Source organism: Crinia signifera, chromosome 3, assembly GCF_055691185.1.
Source record: "Crinia signifera chromosome 3, ASM5569118v1, whole genome shotgun sequence".
NCBI classification, from domain to species: domain Eukaryota; kingdom Metazoa; phylum Chordata; class Amphibia; order Anura; family Myobatrachidae; genus Crinia; species Crinia signifera.
Genome location: NC_139219.1, coordinates 34,533,904 through 34,556,824, shown reverse-complemented (window position 1 = coordinate 34,556,824; position 22,921 = coordinate 34,533,904). Strand labels below are relative to the sequence as shown.

General features: G+C 49.3%; 1 protein-coding gene across 1 annotated transcript in view; it reads left to right on the top strand.

Moving 5' to 3' along the window:
• The window catches only part of FERMT1 (FERM domain containing kindlin 1), a 66,239-nt gene that overhangs the window by 27,970 nt on the left and 15,348 nt on the right, over positions 1-22,921 (top strand). The window contains exons 3-8 of the mRNA XM_083175626.1: positions 6,839-7,072; positions 13,624-13,764; positions 15,295-15,508; positions 18,378-18,480; positions 19,461-19,568; positions 21,007-21,138. Of these exons, the coding sequence (XP_083031752.1) occupies positions 6,839-7,072; positions 13,624-13,764; positions 15,295-15,508; positions 18,378-18,480; positions 19,461-19,568; positions 21,007-21,138 (932 nt within the window). The remainder of the gene's footprint in view (positions 1-6,838; positions 7,073-13,623; positions 13,765-15,294; positions 15,509-18,377; positions 18,481-19,460; positions 19,569-21,006; positions 21,139-22,921) is intronic.

Below are 22,921 nucleotides of genomic sequence, written 5' to 3'. Positions count from 1 at the left end.
CTCCTATATATTTGCCTACATCTGTCACTCAAAGTGGGTGTCTGTGTCTATAACGCTCTGTTCCTGGACTTTCCTCTTAATGTGTGATTGCCTTCATCTGTGCTGAACACCTTTCTGAGAAATTAACCTGTTTAAAACAGGTGATGGCAATCAGGGCCGGTGCTAGGGTATCCGGCGCCCTCCTGCAAACCATACATTTTGCGCCCTTTCACATTGCCATTGCAACAAGCTGCAGCACGATTGTGGGAGTGTATGCAACATGCGATCCTATGGAGGATCCACCATCTCAGTGCTGTGTCTGCAAAATGTTGCAGGCACTAAAGGTGCCCATACAAGCTGCGAGAATCGCATACGTTATGGGCTAGATCACATTGCATCGCATCGCACGGCATGCATGCAATGTGTGTGCGATGCGATCCGAAAGCAGTACAAAAAGTATGTGCAGCACTCATGACTGAGGGGGAAAGAGGGGAGAGAAGGATGAGATGGAAGGAGAGGGGAGGAGATAGAGGGGGCGGAGTGTTGAGGACTGGCAGCGGCACTGGCACAGCACACTGAGAAGAGGGACGGAAGGGGAGGCGGCACTGCTGCCTGTTCATCATTTGATTTACAGCTGACAGGCGCAGGGAGCAATGGGTAGGGGGCGGATCCGGACATGACATGTCATCCAGGCTTTCACAGACAGCGCTACATGCCTCAGCGCAAGTGTCCGTGAGGAAGAGGGGGCAGGTCGCAGGAGGAGGACAGTGTGTGCGCGGTGCAGGGAGCTGCTCAGCCTCTCCATACTGCCGCCCGCTGTCAGACGGGCACTGCGGGCTGCGTGCAGGAGGCAGTGACAGTGAGGGCTGAGGCAGCTTTAGCAGAGCAGGGAGGGAGACAGCGCCTTTTCAGTATGGCGCCTCCCTGCTTTGCAGGAGCTGCTGAGTGGGTAGCGCCGGCCCTGATGGCAATCATACATTAAGGGGAAGTCTAGAAACAGAGCATTGTGTCCCTCCTGGAGAGGGTCATGTTGGGAGGTATGTGACAGAGAACCAGCCCAGTGAGCCCACAGACAGTGCCAGACACCCACTGCCTTCCCATGTTGCCCAGCACTGCTACTCCACAGCCACCAGGTGAGCGCCCCCCTCCCGCGATTTGCGGCAAAACCTTCCCCCCGCGCGCCCCCCCCTCCCGCGATTCGCGGCAAAAACACCCGCTCCCCCGCGACCCCCCCTACCGCGATTCGCAGCAAAAACACCCCCGCGACCCCCCCTCCCGCGATTCGCTGCAAAAAGAACCCCCCCACGACCCCTCCCGCAATTCGCGGCATAACCACCACCCCGCGACCCCCCCCCTCCCGCGAATCGGGGCAAACCCTCCCCCGTGACCCGACCCCCCCCCCGATTCGCGGCAAAAACACCCCCCCCGCGACCTCCCTCCCGCGATTCGCGGCAAAAAGAACCCCCCCGCGACCCCCCCTTGCACGATTGGCGGCACCCCCCTGCGACCCCCCTCCCGCGATTCGCGGCACACCCCCCCCCCCCCCCCCCCGCAATTCGCAGCAGCCCCAGGATTAAATAATGGCACATGCAAAACACTGACATGGCTATGGTCGACAATGAAAAAGGTTGACATGAGTTTTTGAAGATTTATTTTTAATTTTTTTAATTTTTTCATATTCATTGTCATGTGTCGACATGGACACCAATGAAGTGGCACACTTATGTCAACATTTACATGTGTTGACCTTTCTTGTGGCGATTCGCGTCACACCCCCCCGCAACCCCCCCTCCCGCGATTCGCGGCACCCCCCGTGACCCCCCACCTCCCGCAATTCGCGGCAACCCCCCACCGGAACCCCTGTGAACCCCGCCCTCCCGCGATTCGCGGCACCCACCCCCGCGACCCCCCCTCCCGCAATTCGCGGCACCCCCCCCCGTGATTCGCGGCAGCTCCAGAATTAAATTGCACATGGAAAACACTGACATGGCTATGGTCGACAATGAAAAAGGTTGACATGAGTTTTTGAAGTTTTTTTGTCATTTTTTGAATATTTTCATATTCATTCTCATGTGTCGACATGGACACCAATGAAGTGCCACACTTATGTCAACATTTACATGTGTTGACCTTTCTGTGTTGATTTTTTTCTTGTGGCGATTCGCGTCACACCCCCCACAACCCCCCCTCCGGCGATTCGCGGCACCCCCCTGCGACCCCCCCCCTCCCGCAATTCGCGGCAACCCCCCACCGGGACCCCCATGAACCCCGCTCTCCCGCGATTCGCGGCACCCACCCCCCGCAACCCCCCCTCCCGCAAATCGCGGCACCCCCCGCGATTCGCGGCAGCCCCAGGATTAAATGGCACATGCAAAACACTGGCACGGCTATGGTCGACAATGAAAAAGGTTGACATGAGTTTTTAAAGATTTATTTCATTTTTTGAATGTTTTTAATGTTTTCATATTCATTGTCATGTGTCAACATGGACACCAATGAAGTGGCACACTTATGTCAACATCTACATGTGTTGACCTTTCTGTGTTGATTTTTTCTTGTGGCGATTCGTGTCACACCACCCCGCAACCCCCCCTCCCGCGATTCGCGGCACTCCCCGTGACCCCCCACCTCCCGCAATTCGCGGCAACCCCCCACCGGAACCCCTGTGAACCCCGCCCTCCCGCGATTCGCGGCACCCAACCCCGCGACCCCCCCCTCCCGCAATTCGCGGCACCCCCTGTGATTCGCGGCAGCTCCAGAATTAAATTGCACATGGAAAACACTGACATGGCTATGGTCGACAATGAAAAAGGTTGACATGAGTTTTTGAAGTTTTTTTTTTCATTTTTTGAATATTTTCATATTCATTCTCATGTGTCAACATGGACACCAATGAAGTGCCACACTTATGTCAACATTTACATGTGTTGACCTTTCTGTGTTGATTTTTTCTTGTGGCGATTTGCGTCACACCCCACACAAACAACCCCCCCACAACCCCCACTCCCGCGATTCACGGCACACACACACATACCTCCCCCGCGATTCTCGGCACCCCACCCCGTGACCCCCCCTCCCGTGATTCACGGCACATCCCCGCGACCCCCCCTCCCATGATTCGCCGCAACCCCCGCCCCGGAACCCCCCCTCCCGCGATTCGCGGCACCCACCCCCGCGACCCCCCCTCCCGCAATTCGCGCCCCCCCCCCCCCCCCCCGCGATTCGCGTCAGCTCCAGAATTAAATTGCACATGGAAAACACTGACATGGCTATGGTCGACAATGAAAAAGGTTGACATGAGTTTTTGAAGTTTTTTTTTTTCATTTTTTGAATGTTTTCATATTCATTCTCATGTGTCGACATGGACACCAATGAAGTGCCACACTTATGTCAACATCTACATGTGTTGACCTTTCTGTGTTGATTTTTTCTTGTGGCGATTCGTGTCACACCCCCCCGCAACCCCCCCTCCCGCGATTCGCGGCACTCCCCGTGACCCCCCACCTCCCGCAATTCGCGGCAACCCCCCACCGGAACCCCTGTGAACCCCGCCCTCCCGCGATTCGCGGCACACAACCCCGCGACCCCCCCCTCCCGCAATTCGCGGCACCCCCCGTGATTCGCGGCAGCTCCAGAATTAAATTGCACATGGAAAACACTGACATGGCTATGGTCGACAATGAAAAAGGTTGACATAAGTTTTTGAAGTTTTTTTTTTCATTTTTTGAATATTTTCATATTCATTCTCATGTGTCAACATGGACACCAATGAAGTGCCACACTTATGTCAACATTTACATGTGTTGACCTTTCTGTGTTGATTTTTTCTTGTGGCGATTTGCGTCACACCCCACACAAACAACCCCCCCACAACCCCCACTCCCGCGATTCACGGCACACACACACATACCTCCCCCGCGATTCTCGGCACCCCACCCCGTGACCCCCCCTCCCGTGATTCACAGCACATCCCCGCGACCCCCCCTCCCATGATTCGCCGCAACCCCCGCCCCGGAACCCCCCTCCCGCGATTCGCGGCACCCACCCCCGCGACCCCCCCTCCCGCAATTCGCGCCCCCCCGCGCGATTCGCGCCAGCTCCAGAATTAAATTGCACATGGAAAACACTGACATGGCTATGGTCGACAATGAAAAAGGTTGACATGAGTTTTTGAAGTTTTTTTTTTTCATTTTTTGAATGTTTTCATATTCATTCTCATGTGTCGACATGGACACCAATGAAGTGCCACACTTATGTCAACATTTACATGTGTTGACCTTTCTGTGTTGATTTTTTCTTGTGGCGATTCGCGTCACCCCCCCCCCCCACCCCCCCCCCGCAACCCCCACTCCCGCGATTCACGGCACACACACACACCCCCGCGATTCTCGGCACCCCACCCCGTGACCCCCCCCTCCCGTGATTCACGGCACACCCCCCGCGACCCCCCCTACCATGATTCGCCGCAACCCCCGCCCCCGTAACCCCCCTCCCGCGATTTGCGGCAACCCACCCCGCGACCCCCCTCCCGCGATTCTCTGCAATCCCTCCCCTCCCGTGATTCGCAGCATCCACCCCCCCACAACCCCCCCTCCTGCAATTCGCGGCACCCCCCGCGACCCCCCCTCCTGCAATTCGCGGCACCCTCCGCGACCCCCCCTCCCGCGATTCGCGGACACCTAAGTTGCAATACAGGGCATCTTTCATACAATTCTAAGCATATTTCTCATATACAAACGTTCACAAATTAAGGGGGCGCAGCCCCTTACGACGGTGTGAAGAGCGCCCGTAGGGCGCGATGAATCACCTAGTCCACTATATAAGTAATTATATACTTACTTTTATCCAAGGAGGGAGAAAAAAATAATTCGATTGGTGAGCGACCATGGAATGATTTTTTTCCCCCCATGTGGCCACATGCGAGTGGATGTCTAAGCGTACACATACACTAGAATGCTAGTGAGCAGATTTGGGCAGTCGGGGGAGGGGCAGACGTTTAGCGGGGAAGCGGGCGACGTTTACCTGCTCGCTATGCTGCGAATATACACAGACTAGCGAGCAGGCTCGGGGATGGTCGGCGGCGGCTCGGGGGGACTCGGGAGAGTTCAGGCACCCGAGTCCTCCTGAGCCACCGCAAAACATCCCCGAGCCTGCCGCCTGTGTGATGACTGACAGGCGGCAGGGGGAAGCGGCGGCGGGGGAGCTCCAGTGTACTAACGCCGGAGCGGAGGTGAGGGGGGAGTGGAGGTGAGGAGGGGCGGCGGCTTCCTACTATCTGTGGTGGGTTTTGCTGGGGCAGGACAAACCTGCCCTAGTAGGTTTGTCCTGCCCCAACAAAACCCACCAATCAAGGGGTTAAGCTCTTTGTTTCATTGTTTGGTGTCTGTGTAACTAAACACCGGCCGTTCGCATCAATGCACAGTCTTAATACTATGAGGTCAATTTACTAAAGCTTCTGAAAATGAAACAAGGTGATGTTGCCCATAGCAACCAATCAAATTCTTTCTATCATTTTCTAGGATGCAATATAGAAATTATAGACGTAATCTGAATGGTTGCTATAGGCAACATCACCTCTTTTCATTTGTAGAAGCTTTAGAAAATGTACCCCTATGGGCGAGATGTACTAAGCCGTGAAAAATGGAGAGAGTGATAAACCACCAACCAATCAGCTCAGAACTGTTATTTTTCAAACCCGCCTGTAACATGCCAGATATGAGCTGATGGGCGGGAAGTTCTAACACCCGCAGGCCTGTTTTGCCCCCCCCCCTTGCCGGCCACCGCATTCTTAATGACCGCATATGCTCTAACACATGTGGCCATTAATGCAAGGGACAGCGATAAGAACTGTCCCTTGCGATGCGGCGCCGGTGCTGGACTTCCGGGTCTGTGACCCGGGAGTCCATCTGCGCATGTGCAGAGCACGGTGCCTGCCGCAGGGCATGCTGGGAGGGATCCGTGACGGATCCCTCACACACCGCTGCGGTAAGAAGCCCATAGGCCCATAGGCTTCTGCAGGGAACCGCCAGCTTTTGCTGGCGACTCCCTCCGCAGCGGTGACACTGCGGAGGGGGCACAGAGCATACAGAAATACGGTAAAAACCCAGATAACGGGGGTTTTACCGCATTTCTGTTTTAGAGAATCTCCCCTTATGTCTCCAATATGGGTGAAGTCGGCGTCGCAGCATGGTGAGCGAACACGTTACACTAATTTGGAGTCCATGTGATGAAATCTACATATTGACACCAAAAACCATGAAAACAGCATGTGTCGACCATTTCCATGTTGATCTTTTGCTTGTGTCGACCTTTGTCTAAGATGGCCTTATGCATGTAATAATGGAACAGCACACGCTGCTATGTGTCGGGTCTGCCTGTGGGGGGGGAACGCACAGATCAGTTGCCATGGACCTGGCATATATCAGCGTCCCTGGATCCTCCCCTACTGGATCTGCCCCTGGCTTAGGTGTGCATACTATAGCACTTCCCTGGGCCAAGACTTTGCTGCGCTTAAACAGTTCAACGCCCACAGGAACCTCCTTCCTACCTTCAGCAGCTGATCACATGGTTAGTCAAGAGGGTGTGGTCACACTGCTGTGGTTAGGCCACACCCTCACCTACATTACCAAGACCTGTCTAAACTCTCTATGTCCCTGGTTCCAGAAGGCCACCACGTACTTTGCAAAACAAATCTGGTGCTCTTATTGGTAGGAAGGTAGAACACATAAACAGCCATTTTGATTGGCTAGTAGTAGCCCTTCCACATATGACAACTACTGGGTGTAATAGTTTCCCTGTATATATTCTACAGCTTGTATTGGAATGTTATTGATTGTGGTGTCTTTTACTCTTTCTCTAGGTGTCTCTAGGGACTGGTCAGACTATGCTCTCTGGTGGGGACAGAAGAACTTCTGGTTGCTGAAGACTCACTGGACACTAGACAAATATGGAATACAGGCCAACGCCAAGCTGTTCTTCACCCCTCAGCACAAGCTCCTGCGTCTCCGGCTACCAAATATGAAAACTGTCAGACTAAAAGTCAATTTTTCATCGCTGGTCTTCAAAGCGGTTTTAGAAGTCTGCAGAACACTCAGTGAGTAACGCACCATCTAAATCATTCTGTGCAGATACAGCAAGGGCGACATAGAACATCTGATTATAGTGACAACTCATCATCCAGATATAGCTGCGCTCATCTTTGCTTCACCACGGCTGCTCGTGCCTGGTGCCCGGAATTGCCACGCTGTGCCATTGCCGCTCAATGCATTTCTATGAGCCGTAGGAGCAAAATAAATGCACGAGTGTGGCAACGGGATTGCGCCATTTGCCACTTATGTTGAACGTGGGGCAACGATGATCATCTGCAGTCTCCTTGTCTTCTTTATATCCCATGTGTGCAGTGCATTACACCTAAGTGCAATTGTCCCTTAGCTTACTAGCCAGGTGTCTCTAATAAGGTGACAGCAATCGTGGATGCGCCGTTATCACTTCACTTACTGTACTGTAGGTCAGTGATGGCTAACCTTGACACTCAAGCTGTTGCTAAATTACACATCCCAGCATGCCCTGCATCCGTTTTAGCATGGCCAAATAGTAAAACAGTAGCAGGGCATGCTGGGATGCTTAGTTCAACAACAGCTGGAGTGTCAAGGTTAGCCATCACTGACTTAGGTCATACCGAGTGGCTGGAGGGGCGAGAGGTGTTTTTAGGCATCCTCACCCCTGCATGGGTTGGACTGGGAGCCAATTAACCTGCCAGTATATTTTTGCTTTGTGAAGGGAAACTGGAGTACCCATAGGAAACCCACACAAGCCCGGGGAGAATACACAAACGTCACAGTGTTATGGCCATGGTGGGAATTTAACCCATGATCAGGAGTCGGAGCGTGCTGGTGTGCAGGGGTTTGCATTTTGATTGCACAGTCCTGGGGCCCGCCTCACTGGTCACAGATGGCACTATAATAAGTCACATTGGCTCATCATATACTGCTGTGCTGCCAGCCACCAGTGCTCCAGATTCAACTCTGCTGCTGCTATTGGTGATTGACAGCCTGGCAGGGGGAGAGAAGGTGCTGCTTTGTCCCTAGTCCTCCCTTCTCTCTTTTCAGCTCCTCCCCAGTAACGCTGCCTTCAATGCAGCCTGGCTTTGCTTAACTATGTGACATTGGTGTGGTCCGTGCCCAGCCAGAGGGGTAGGAGGGGCCACAGTCTCTCTTCCATCCCTCTTCTCTAAGCTACACCCCCAGACTCAGAGTGCTTGGCAGGCTGCGGTCGCCAGGGCCAGGCATCGCAATCTAGATGACTAACATGAAACTGGGAAGAAAGGCGTTTCCCTTGCCCATGACAGTTCTCTCTTTTCTTACAGCAGTCATTCCTCTCTCTCCCTCTCTCCCTTTTCTCTTTTCTTCCACATATCTTTCTCCCCCTCTATCCCTCTCTCTCCATCTCACCCTTTCTCTTTATACCTCTCTCTCCCCAAACTCTGTCCCATCCCTATCTCACTCCCTCTCTATATATTCCCTCCCTTTCTCCTTCTCTCTCTTCCTCCCACTCTCCGTCTACTTTTCTCTGCCTCTATCCCCTCCTCTCCCTTGATCCCTCTCATTTCTCGCAATCCCTCCCACTCTCCTTTACCCCCTCTCACCTTTCCCTCTTACTCTCTTCCTCCCCCTCTCCCTCTCCCTCCCTCTCTTCTTCCCCTTATCCCTCTACTTTCCTATTCTCTATCTTCCTCTGTCTCTCCCTTCTCTTCCTCTCTCATCCTCCCTCTACCTCTCACTCTCCCTCTCTCTACCCACTGCTTCTACCCTCCATCCACTCCTTTCCCTGCCACTGTCTCCCTGTTACCCACTGCTTCTACTTATCACCCTCTGATTGTCTTCCTCACATTGTCAACCTATCTTTGACACCTTATTCCTTTCATCCTCTGCTTGTCACTCTCTTCCAATCACCTGCTCCCCATCACCCTCTCTCTCTCCCTCTCTACCCACTGCTTCTACCCTCTATCCACTCCTCTTCCTGCCACTGTTTACCTGTTACCCACTGCTTCTCCTTGTCACCCTCTGTTTGTCTTCCTCACACTGTCATCCTCTCTGTGACACCTACTCCCTGTCACCCTCTCACGCTGCTGTCAACCACTGATTCCTGCTGTTGCACTTTAACTTTCCATGTCACCCACTGCTACATATTGCTTCTCTATAACACACTACTGCCTCTCCTGCTGCCACCTCTTGCCTCCCCCTGCCACCCCTTCCTCTCCCCTGTATCCTTATTACTGTATACGGCCAATAGGTCGACACACCAAAGGGTGCATTGTAGGCAACCTGTGGCTCTCCAGAGCTGTTGTGAAACTACAAGTCCCTCTGACCACACCAGGCTTGGGAACAGTCGCTGCCCGGCATTAGACTGTGTATGCACAGTTTAATCCCGAAATCCTGGCAATTTTGGGGCCAAATCCCAGGATCCTGCAGTTCCCAATCCCGGGATTGGCCACCCTACTGCTCCCCCAATAATAGATCCAGTTGTACACTAGATTCTGTTGTTCTGTGAATGTCAGCATAGGTGTGTGCAATGTTTACTAATATAGGATGAAATCTAATGTTTTACACACATACTCTTCTGTATTGCTGTATACTATGGCAGTGGTTCCCAAACTGCGTGCCATGCGTTGGTGGTCCAGGACCAGATCAAATTATTCATGGTCTATGTCACGGGTGTCAAACACAAGGCCTGCGGGCCAAATCCGGCCCGCCAGATATCGTCATGTGGCCCGCGCGAGGAGATAGCACGCAGGGGCAGTGTGTCTAAAACAGGAGTGCTGCGGGCCGCGTCCACGTCCACGTCCACGTCCGCGGCCGCCTTACCTGTTCCTCCACTGTCGGCAGCCATGTTCCTGTAGGCACATATGTATGCGGCTACAGAAACATGGCCGCCGGCCTCCACGGCTACGTGGAGGAGGGCCCGGCCGCCTGTTCCCTCTGATGCCCGGCAGTGACAGACACTGGGTGGGGACGTCATGACGATGACGCCGCCCGCCCATGCGTCTGTAGAGAAGTAGGAGCAGGCAGGGAAGCTGGACCGGGAGTCGGGGACAGTGTGGCCGCAGCAAGCAGTGAAGAAAAGCTGTAAGCCGCAGCAGCTGCAGGACAGACGGAGAAACAGTAAGTGAGGATGAGGATCACACTCACAATAAAAAAATATATATATCTGCTATTTCCTGAGGTGTCCCCGTGTATAATAATAATAATGCCATGACACCACAGGCTGCTCCTCCTGTATAAACATTTATGTGTCATGGCATTACTTTTATTATATTATACAGGGGGAGCAGTCTGTGGTGTCATGGCATTATTATTATACAGGGGGAGCAGCCTGTGGTGTCATGGCATTATTATTATACAGGGGGAGCAGTCTGTGGTGTCATGGCATTATTATTATTATACAGGGGGAGCAGCCTGTGGTGTCATGGCATTCATTTTATATTATACAGGGGGAGCAGCCTGTGGTGTCATGGCATTATAATTATACAGGGGGACCTACAGATACAACCGGCCCTTTGAGGGTGACCAAACTGCTGATGCGGCCCCCGATGAATTTGAGTTTGACACCCCTGGTCTATGTGACAAAACCAGTGCTGGTGGTATCATATACCATGTGGACAACCGGAAGACGGCCACATACGTTACTAAGGAGGACATGTAAACACATGTACTTCATTTAATCATCTTTACCAAATTTCTCAGTAAAAAAATCTTTTGGTCTTTTGGTCTAGGCGGATTGCTGCTAATCTAGTGTGCCGTGGTTGTAGAAAGCCTGGGAGCCTCTGTACTATGGCGTGATTGTAGAATGTGGCTTAAATGGGACGATTGTTCAATAAAATAATAGTTATTGTTTTGCATGATTTCAGCACTTTCCCAACCGATTGGAATCTAACCATAACAATGGGCCTTATTTTGGTTCACTCTTTCTGACAAATTCCTTCTTAGATGGACAAAACCATGTGCTCTGCAGGTGGGGCAGATGTTACTTGTGTAGATAGAATTAGATTTGGGTGGGGTTTTACTTCAAAGTGAGATCTATATTGCAGTGTAAAAATAAAGCAGACAGTATTTACCCTGCACAGAAACAAAATAACTCACCCAAATCTAATTTTCTCTGCACATTTTACATCTGCCCCCCTGCAGTGCACATGGTTTTGTCCATCTAGGAAGGATTTTGTCAGAAAGAGTGAAGTAGAATAAGGCCCAATGTCTGGCAGATAACGCAGATGCTGCTTAGGGCTGTGGAATGTCATTGGGTAATAGAGACACGCCCCCAATCCCGTAGAGCATGACCGTGCTTGCTCATGTAAACAGTGCTGTATATTACATAATATCTTCTTGAAAGACTACATTGCAGCTTATATACAAGGCTTGTATTTCACCCCGCATCCCCTCGGTAACATGCGATGGGATGTGCACGAGAACACGTCCCCTTGCACGCATTTAAACGCTGAAAACGGCACCCGAATTAAGCCAATCTTGCACCCTTCACTGGTCCGAATTCACTTAAAATTGCTCGCACCCTTATGGTGATTTGCGCTCAGGAATAGGATCATCCCCAGAGAGGTTGACTGTCCGCTCAGGCTAAGGAGTTGCGAGCACAGTCACCTGCATAGTACTGCCTGGCGGTCATTTGTCCAGTACATTCTATAAAATGATGCTAGAAGCTGATTGGTCGCTGTGAGCTATCCGCTAATCCACTTTTTTATATATTTAATACATTTCCCAAATTATCTTTATAATAAGATTATAATCTGATCATTTGTAGTCCCAGTGTTTATAGCTAATGCTGTAACTACTGACGTAATATTCCTCAGTGCTTTTTATTTACATGTCTGCAAAAGGTCTATAGGGTCATGTACAAATGTACTGTATTGCAATTATTCCTTGTGTATAACAATGTGCAATTACACAAATCATGCTGCTGACGGCATGACAGGTATTTCTCAAGCACCTTACTTCCGCGTTATTGTGCATTGTTATTTAAAATAAATAATTGCAGAGACCATGAAGTATATATTGCTGAGTGTACAATACCATCATGCTAAGCTGCTTTTTTTACCTCTGCTCTGGTGCCTGGGACATACTGGGGGGGAAATTTACTAAGATGGAAGTTGTATTTCACATGGGATGTTGCAATGGGAAACCAATCAGAATCTACTTCTTATTTATTTAGCACCCTATACAAGATAATAGACAGGATCTGATTGGTTTCCCATAGCAACATCCCATGTGAAATACAACTTCCATCTTAGTAAATTTCCCCCTGGGTGTCAATGATAAGGCTAAAACTTGAGGGTGCAAGCAGAGGGGCAGACAGCTCTACCTGATGTATGTACTTGGGTAGAGACTAGTTCCCATGCAGTATAGGTTACAGGATGTGACGTTCAGTGAGGGCGGAAGTTGTTAGATGCCCTCACAACGTTTTTTAATTTATGTGTAATTCATGTAGGTGTCAGTTATTTTGTTTTATTTTTGCAGCATTGTACCCTCGCGGGCTCGCTACGCTCGCACGCTTCGGGCACGGTGGCTCGCTTCGCTCGCCACAGATTTATATTCCCCCTCCAGGTATACGTGGACCCAGGGCATGATGGGAAAATTACCAAAACTGCATGGGATCTAGACACTACCCATGTACTTGGGAAGGGGGTGGGGCCAACTCTGCTGTCCTAGATCGGTGCCAGTAGGGATGGCCATCGACCATCGATGTTTAGAAAACATTGATGGTTTATGGCCGATGCAGAATAGTTTTGGCATCGATGGGGAAGAACCAGATGGTTTCCCACCATCGATGTCAAGCTTAAACAAATAGTTTTGTTTTGCTTTTTACTGGGACACGGAGCATAGCTCCGCCCAGGACACCCGTGAAGCCCCTCCTCCATATTCACACAGGCTAATCAGTCAAAAACAATGGATGACCATCGCTATGTAAAAACATCGATGGTCATCCATTGCATAGTTGTGCGCCATTGATGTTCAGTTGCATGGTCATCGTAAACATCGATGGCAAAGGCAACGATGACCATCCCTAGTCGGTGGAATCAGAACTACAGAAATCACCAGGAAATGCTGTGGTGGCCATTTTCCCAGTGTTAACACATGCTCAGTCATAAAATCTCCAGGAAGATGGCCACCGTGCCATCCTCTTGGGGACCTGTGCATGCGCACTAGGCTCTGGTACAGTGCTTGGGTCTCCTAGTGACCCTCGTGCTCAGAGTGTACTGACCTCTAGGGGGCCTAGATGGAGACTGCACACGGACCACTGGCTAAAACACATACATTTATAGTCACATTGAAGGAGAGATTTAGCGAACATTCAGAATAACATTCTAAAGAACAGATGTTTCCCTTTGGCAACCAATAACATTCTATCTACAATTTTATAGATAAATGATAGCTTAGATCTGATTGGCTGCACAGACCCTCCACGTGTCCTCTCTAGAAGGTTTGATAAATCTCCTCCGCATATCTGCAATAAGTTACTTTTCCCCAAGTACAGATCTGATAACTATAAGACATTGCTGCCTGTTACATCTGCCCCATTATACCTGTTACATCTGACATTAGAGACTCACTGCGCTTATTACTGACTCTCTGCTTCCAGATATCAGGAGACCAGAAGAGATTTCATTGCTGAAACCCCTGGAAGATTCTGCCAAGAAGAAAAAGAAAAAAGATGTAAAGGAACCTGTTCTAGAAGATATAATAAACCTGGAAACCCCCCACGGTAGTTCCGGATCATTAGGTAAGTACAATGAGCTGCTCACGATTGTAATACACTGAGCTTTTAAATCAATTTGTCCTGTAATAGAATATGTCCTATTTGTCCAGATCTAATGTATTAATCCGGCACGGTTCATACTGACTCTTGTTTCTTTTAATGGGGTTTCCATTGTTATTAAGGGTCTAATTCAAAGACACAGCAGACCCGATGTTTGCGTACCTCTCTGATGTTTTTGAATCTGCGCAAGGGCCTGTTGTATCATTAGGCAGCGGCCTAGGGTGCCGGGATCTGGGGAGGCACCGAGTCTGCTCAAGTGGAAGACATTATTGTTATATGTAATCAGTGGCGGCTCTTACCTCTGTGGAGGAGGGGACTGACACTGGCCACCGCAGCCGCCCCACCACCCCACTCACACTGCTGGTCCCTGCCACCGCAGCCGATGCTTGCTGGTCCCCGCTGATGGTCCTGACCCCCGTTGCGGTCATAGGACCGGCACATGCGCAGTAAATTCTTCAGTACTGCGCATGCACTGGCCCCCAGCCTCTATGGGCTGCTTAGGCAGCAGTCCATAGAAGCATATTCACTGTTCCGGGTCCGGTGCATCTGCAGTATCATCCTCGGTACTGAGTATGTGCAGAACCCAGTTGTATAGGCTGCAGCAGCCTCTAGAGGCATCACGGAGGGAGGGAACTCCTCCCAATGGGACTGTCTTGGGTGACTGGCAGGTTGGACAATAGACTGCACCTGGCTTCACACAGTGGTGGATTTTACCTGGGGGGGGCTGCAGCCCTGCAGCCAGAGCCGAATTTCCCATTAGGCACGTGAGGCACGTGCCTAGGGGCGGCACAAGTTTGGGGGCGGCACTTCGATGCCTGTGATGGTACTGTCAGCCCAAAATGTACCAATAACTGCAAAATATCCACTGTACTGTACTATATTCCATCTTAAATAGAGTGTAAATGGATAGGACATGGAGATACTGCCCCTATAAACTGTCCTACTTAGTAATATGTATTCATAGTAAAATAACATGTCACAGTTAGTGGCTTTTTTTTTAAATAAATCCATTATATTGGCTGTTTTCAAATGAGAGCTTATAAGTAATCAATAAAAAATATTGTTGTGCCTAGGGGCGCCCTCATCTCTAAATCCGCCTCTGCCTGCAGCCCATAAGTAAATTCCGCCAATGTATGTAATACAGATGGCGGCTGTGGAATTGCTACGTAGTAGATTGAAGTTTTTGCCTAGGGTGCCAAGAAGCCTTATACCAGCCCTACTTGCGGTCCGGTGCTGCAATCTTGCCCTACAGTGTCTTATACGCTGCAGCATGATTGACATGTGAAGGGGCGGCGACAGGCAGTAATACAGAAATTGGGGGCGTGTCACTCCCATTATCTAGGCGTACTGAAGCCAGTGACTGCGTACTTGGGTGCAGCTTTACTGGCTCTGCTAGCGTGACTTTCCCAGTCATCCTGCTGCGTGTAATTATCAATGTGTAAACCACAGTGGCATCTACTACAAATGTTATATATTTACACTTTAATCTTGCAGCTAGCCCTGGTTTATATAGCAAGACTATGACGCCCATGTATGACCCTGTCAACGGCACTCCGGCCTCTGCCACAATCACTTGGTTTACTGACAGTCCGCTGGCAGACCAAAACTGCAACATCTTAGCTCTCGCCCAGCCAATCTCTTCTCCGGAGCTACTTAATAAGATGTATCAGCCCCGGACACTGGTTGAAAAGGCAAAGCTAAATTCTGGGTAAGTAAAATTAAAATACTAAATACTCAATTTGTGCGTCCTCATTGGTAAATGTGTGCAGGCTTAGCCGCATACTTACTAGCAGTGGAATTTGTATTTTAATATGAGTCACTTAAAATTTTCAGCCCGAACATGCCATGAAGCATACTGTCATGCTGTCACCTCGTAAAATAGACCTGTCAATCTCAACTGACATATTTGCGGCCAGCGGGATGAAGACAGGGTGGGGGATGACTTCATGTGTCATCAGCTGCCCGCCCCCGGCAGGCATCTGCCTGCCCATGTATCCACGGGAATGCTATGTCCCAGCACCGCCACCACCCCATCCCTCCCCTCTGCGAACGACCCATCAAATAAAGTTTAGGTTAAGGCCGTATGTTCAGGGGATGTAGTCCTTAAGGAGTCTATTTACTAAGACTTGGGAAGAGATAAAATGGACAGACATAATGTACCAGCCAATCAGCTTCAAACTCCCATGTCATATGCTGTGTTAGAAAACCTGTTGGTCTAGAAAAAATGTTAGTAATAATATCAACACCTCAATGTTGACAGTTATGATGCTGACAGTGTTAAAATGACAACAGGTAATATGTCAATTTTCTCAGAACTTCAACATGTGAAATGCTGACATTGTGCTTAGGCACTAGGGGGAGGTTAGGATTAAGCTGTAGAGGATGGCGGGGGGAAGGGGTAGGAACCAGGGAGAGGGTTAGAAGTTAATAGCAGGGGTAAGAGTTATGGATTAGGGGGACTGTACTTACCAGAAAGCAGCTGTATACAAATGTTTTACCAAAAGTGACCCTCACTGCAGGTAACAGAAGTTGCCTGGGACAATAGGTCAGCATTTCACCTGTGTCTATGTACGTTTAATATCAACATAGTCGTTGATGACCTTATGACCACGTTGAGATTCTCTAATGAATGTCACCCTAGTTGCAGATCTGGAATCTGATCCCCTATACATTCATACAGTGTGTTGGTGAACTAATTGCTATTCAAATCTGCACACCACTAGGGGTGAGAGGCGCCCATCACCAAGGTCAAGATATGCTCATCACTAGGGGGAATAGGTGGAAGAGGAGCACATGACTGGAAGGAAGAGGCACACACCACTAGGGGTAGGAAGCACCCATCACTAGGGATAAGAGGAGCACACCACAGGGGGAAGACGCGCCCATCAGTAAAGGGAAGAAGTACACGTCACTAGAGGTAGGAGGCTCTCATCTCTAGGGGTAAGAGGAGCACACCAGTAGAGGGAAGAGGCACCCATCAGTAGCGGGAAGAGGCACCCATGACTAGGGGCAAGAGGGGCTTTTTATTAGGGGAAAAGGCAAACACCACTAGGGACAAAAAGGTGCCCATTACTAGGGGTCAGAGACACCCATCACTAGGGGTTGTAGAGGCACCCATCACAAGGGGGATGGGGAGCACATAACAAGGGGAAGAAGCACCCATCACTAGAGGGAAGAGGAGCACACCACTAGGGGAAGAGGCAACCATCGGTAAGGGAAAGAGGCGGCTTTCTCTAGGGGCAAGAGGTGCTTTTCAATAGAGAAGAGGCAAACACCACTAGGGGGAAGAGGCACCCATTGTTAGGGGGAATAAGGGAAGGAGGCACCCATTGCTAGGAGGGTGAGGACCACACCTCTAGGGGGAAAAGGCTCCCATCACTAGGCTCCCATCACTGTAGTAAGTGACACTACAAGGGTAAGAGACGCCCCATTACTTGGATGAAGAGAACCACATTACTAGGGGAAGAGGGGCCCATCAGTAGGGGAAGAGGCACCATAAGTAGGGGAAGAAGAGCACATGACTAGGAGGAAGAAGAGCACATGACTAGAGGAAAGAGGCACACACCACTAGGGGAATAAGGAGAAAAACCACGAGCGGTAGGACTGGCACCCATCACTAGGGGAATGAGGAGAAAAACCACTAGCGGTAGGACTGGCACCCATCACTAGGGGAATGAGGAGAAAAACCACTAGCGGTAGGACTGGCACCCATCACTAGGGGAATGAGGAGAAAAACCACGAGCGGTAGGACTGGCACCCATCACTAGGGGAATGAGGAGAAAAACCACGAGCGGTAGGACTGGCACCCATCACTAGGGGAATGAGGAGAAAAACCACTAGCGGTAGGACTGGCACCCATCACTAGGGGAATGAGGAGAAAAACCACTAGCGGTAGGACTGGCACCCATCACTAGGGGAATGAGGAGAAAAACCACTAGCGGTAGGACTGGCACCCATCACTAGGGGAATGAGGAGAAAAACCACGAGCGGTAGGACTGGCACCCATCACTAGGGGAATGAGGAGAAAAACCACTAGCGGTAGGACTGGCACCCATCACTAGGGGAATGAGGAGAAAAACCACGAGTGGTAGGACTGGCACCCATCACTAGGGGAATGAGGAGAAAAACCACTAGGTGGAAAAGGCACCCATCACTACGAGTAAGATGAGCACCCCACTAGGGTAAGAAGCGCTCATCACTAGGAGGATGGTGAGCACATCAATAGAGGGAAGAGGTACCATCAGTAGGGGGAAGAGGCAAACACCACTAGGGGTAGGAGTCACTCATCACTAGGAGGATGAGGCACCTACTACTAGGGTTAAGAGACGCCCATCTCACTAGAGGGAAGAGGCACACAGCACTAGGGGGAAGAGGCGTTCATGACTAGGGGAAGAGGTGCACATATAACTCAACATCTCAGCTTTGTTTTAATACTCTGAAGCAACTGGATGAGCAACTAAAACAGTTGTGCTTGGTTTAATAAGTGTTTTACTTTATAGCTCTGAATTAGTGGCTATAATGTGTTGCCATATAATATTAAACCCTAACTGTTAATTTGATATATTATGTCTTTTTAGATGGCTGGACTCCTCTAGATCTCTCATGGAACAAGGCATCCAAGAGGATGACCTACTGTTGCTGAGGTTCAAGTACTACTGCTTTTTCGATCTGAATCCAAAGGTGGGTACAATGCTTTATCTGCAGATTTTCCCTTTGCCTGTGTAAACGTAACCTCTGTCATTTCAGACATTTAAAGGGCCATTAATATAGAATCTTGTAAATCAATGTGTTATATGAAAAATAAGGATAAATGAGGCTCTTGTTTCTGGGATGGTTAGGGCAATGGACCAGTCTGCCCATTATGCATTAGCACCAGATTGGCAAACCAACTCTCTGTACTAATGTGCATTATGTTGACATTGACCATATTGGCATTCAGCATGTCGCCTTTGATATTGGCATACTGTTATGCTGTCTCTAACGTTAACCCTAACCACAACATTTAAAGTAACCCGTACACTAATCCAAAACCTAACAACAACCCTAACAGAAACCCTAATGACCACTCTAACCCTAACGGCTTCCCTATTCGTAACGGCAACCCTGACCCCAATGGCAACCTAAGACCTAACCCTAATGGAAACCATAGCTATAATCAGTGGCGTAACTAGATATATGTAGGCCACATAGTAAAAGTTTGTAAGGGCCCCTATTCACAACCCAGTGGTGAGAAATGTATATAGCACATGTTACCTTGACAGTGAAGGTGGGCCCCTCTCAGCTCTGGGCCCCATAGCAGCTGCACTCCATGCACCTACAACAATGAACCTAAGGCTCAAGAAAATGTCAACATGACAACAATATCAGCATTTCCTTATAGCAATGTTAACATTTTGAAGGTGTCAACATTAATGAGTTTGACATTTTAACCATGTCGTCATCTTACGTGGCGGCATACCGGACAGAATACATATGTCCACTATAAAAGCACATGAAATTGGGAATATTGCGACTTTCTCATCCAGAATGGGAAATTATTTTCAATATTCTGTATAGGAAGTTTCAGACGCCTTTGGAATGTTGCCGAGTTGGGTTTCATACGGTAAGAAGAAGTTGGGTCAGTATCTTGTATGATGCATGTATCTGTTTCCACCCTCTAGTATGACGCTGTCCGCATTAACCAGCTGTTTGAACAAGCGCGATGGGCGATCCTTCTAGGAGAAATTGACTGCACTGAGGAGGAGATGTTAATGTTTGCAGCACTGCAGGCAAGTTCCCAGTAAACATTCTATATACATACGTTCTGTAATGCGGATACGGTCGACACAATGAAGGTGGACACACATTAGGTCGATTCTGACCCGGTCAACCTTAGCCATGTCTACCTATTTCATGTGTCAACCTAAGCCCTGTCGACCTTTAGTGGTCTGCCTAATGCAGGGGCGGATTGGCCCACCGGGAAACCGGGCCATTTCCCGGTGGGCCGGCCCAAAACCCTCCCTGGGCTGGTTGGGCAGCGGCTGCAGCACTTTGCCCAAATCCAAAATGGCCGCGGGAGGCTGCTGCGCATGCGGGCACTGCACCTCCCAGGGCCTTCAAGCGGCACAGCACCCGGCTCAGTAAGCCGCCCCCAAAGCCCCTCCCCCTCGCGCGCATTACATACCGCCACCCCCCTACCCTGCTCGCTACATACCACCCCCCCCCCCAAGGGCCCGATTCAGACCTGATTATCAATGAACTGTGCATGCACATGGGCCGCAATGCGCGTGCACAACGCCGATAATCTCCTGCAACTTTTTTTCTGGTCACTGGCCAAAGTGATTGACGGGAAGTAGGCGCCTGCGGGGGGGGAACCAGGTGTTTAGTGGGAGTGTTAACAAAAATGCCGGCTTGACAAAAGAAACCGCTAGGCGTGCCCAGCCAGCCTGGGGGAGGGTTTGTAACGTCAGGTTCACCCCAAATGGGCCTGTTTTCACCGCAGGTGCCGAGTACAGTAAGCCTCTGGCAGAAGCTGATTGGGTGCTTTGGGCAACTTTTCCAGTTTATCTCTATCCCCAGAGTTTGCAGCATCTTTTTTGCCTGGCTTAGGGGCTTATTTACTAAACCTTGGGGAAAGATAAACATGAGAGAGATAAAGTACCCAATCTGCCCCTAACTGTCATGTTACAGGCTGTGTAAAACATAGCAGCTTGGTTAGTAGTATTCTCCACTTTATCATTTCCCAAGGCTTACTACATATCATACTTGCCGATATTTCAATGCTCTGCTTTGGGAGAAGTACGGACAGGAGACTTTCAGCTGTGATCAGGGGGATTAGACGGATCCCTGCATCATCAAGCCCCGCCCCATTACAGAAAATACAGTAATTTGCAGGTGTATGTGGATGGGGCGGAGCTAAAATGATGCAAATTGCATAATTTTAGCCTCGACCCTCCATGTACACCCAAGAATTCCGGTATTTGACTGGCGGGGTAGGAAGATGGGGGGGGGGGGGGGGGGGGGGTACGGGGGATCTAGGGTCATACAGGAGGCTTGCCCACCCTTTTGGGAGGCCAGGAGGGGTGACTTGATTTTCAGGAGCCTCCCGGCCATTGTGTATAGTATAGTACATATTCTCCTTATTGTTCTATATTTGCTGCATCTTGCCCTATACACTGTCCCATGCGCTGTACCCACACAGCATAATATATACTGTGTCCATTACAGTATCACATCAGCAAGTTATCAAGATCATCGGAAACGTTTGAATTAGTGGCAGATGAAGAAACAGATGAAATAGAAGCTGCTCTCTCTAACCTAGAAGTTGCCCTCGAAGGGGGAAAATCTAACAATATATTGGTAAGTGGCTTCAACCAAAACAGACGGCACAGTAGGTACTTCAGAGCAATACTGTATACCTTGTTTTTTACTATGTTTCACTTATTTGTGACTTGTTTGTGATGTTATTCTTCAAAAATGTAAATGTTGGCGAATTATTTCCATGTCCTAACAGCAAAACGAAGGCTGTAGGCACTGATTACAGGGAGGGGATTATAGGCACAGTATTTAGGCTTACAAAGATCTAATGAGACTGATAATTACAATGTGCGATAGTCTGCAATGAGACAAACACCGCAGCAGACGTTCCGTAGCGACTGAGAGTGTAGGGCATTAATTTTATCTAAGAAGCCATTATTTGGAGCATATAATATAGTATGAAATATGTCATACCTCCCAAACTATTGATTAAGCCAGACGGACCCTCGCATGCGCCTGAAATTTGGGGTCGTGACCTCAAAGTTAGGGGGTGTGGCCTACACGTCGCTTTACTCCCGTGAGGCCACACCCCTGTTTTCACCGCTGTGGGGGCATCGCCAGCGCACTGACAGCTGCTGGCCATGCCCCCAGCACCTCTGTCTCTGGAAATAGATGATGTGCGCAAAGTGTCTATTCACCACTGCGCTGCTTAGCCAGGCAGGGGAACTTCCAACTGCCTTCCCTTTACCCCGCGGTACATTGTCCGTGAAAGTCGGGACAGTTGGGAGGTATGAACATGTTGATAGAAGCACATATGTCTGGTGTGTTCATAACTTTACTCCCCGAAACTAATGGCATACAAGGCTATATACAGTAGCAAGTTACATTTACAATATTACTCTCACTGTGTGAATAAATAATGGAAAATACAAAGCAAGTATAATAAGATGTGCATAATATTAGACAAGTGCAGAGCCGGATTTACCCGGATCTCAAAATTATATTTATATAAATATATTGGCTATGGTTTGGACGCATCGGAGCCAATAAAATACATATATGAGCATAAAACAATTTAAGCCCCATACACAATAAACGAGTCCCCATCAACGCCAATAGCGGGATAGAGGAAAAGGGAGCTACGGCGGGAGAGTGACAGTCATGCTGCAGCTGCAGCATGACCGTCGTGATCTAGGACTACCTCATCCAAGCATGTTCCGATGAGGGAGGGGGTCGCTAATAACGCGTGGGAGCGTGCATCGTTACCGGTATGGAGTGTACAGACTAAAGGCCCTTTCTGAGCGATACGATGAACAATATTGCCTTGCTCTTTTTCCACGGGGGACTGTTGGAACCATGCGAGGTTCAATACCACACATGCTGGTACATGAGTACCACTCCAAATACAGGCATGCAGATTACATCTGCGAGTTATAGAACAAACTCAAATCTTCAAAATGTGCGAGAAGGCGCGAGTTTGACTAGCACAAAATATCCTGCACCTTTTTACATTTAACCCTTTTTTTTTATTTATATATATTTATTTGCTTTTTATTGTCTACTAGCTAAGTCCGCTTGAGCAAAAGCTTTGAAAGCTAGTCTGCTACCTTGTGATTGCCTCTGTATTTCTGTATGTGTGAAAGAGATGTCGTTTCACTCGCTGCCAGCAGATGGCAGTGTTTTGTTTACACGTGGACACTAGACAAATACTATGTATGTATATATATATATATATATATATATATATATATATATATATATATATAAATCATTTATGGATTTATACTATACACAGAATGAAACAAATATTATAAATATGACCTGCTATATAACATTGGGAGGGAAGGTATGGGCTACTGGTCTTGACTTGGTGAACTTATAACTT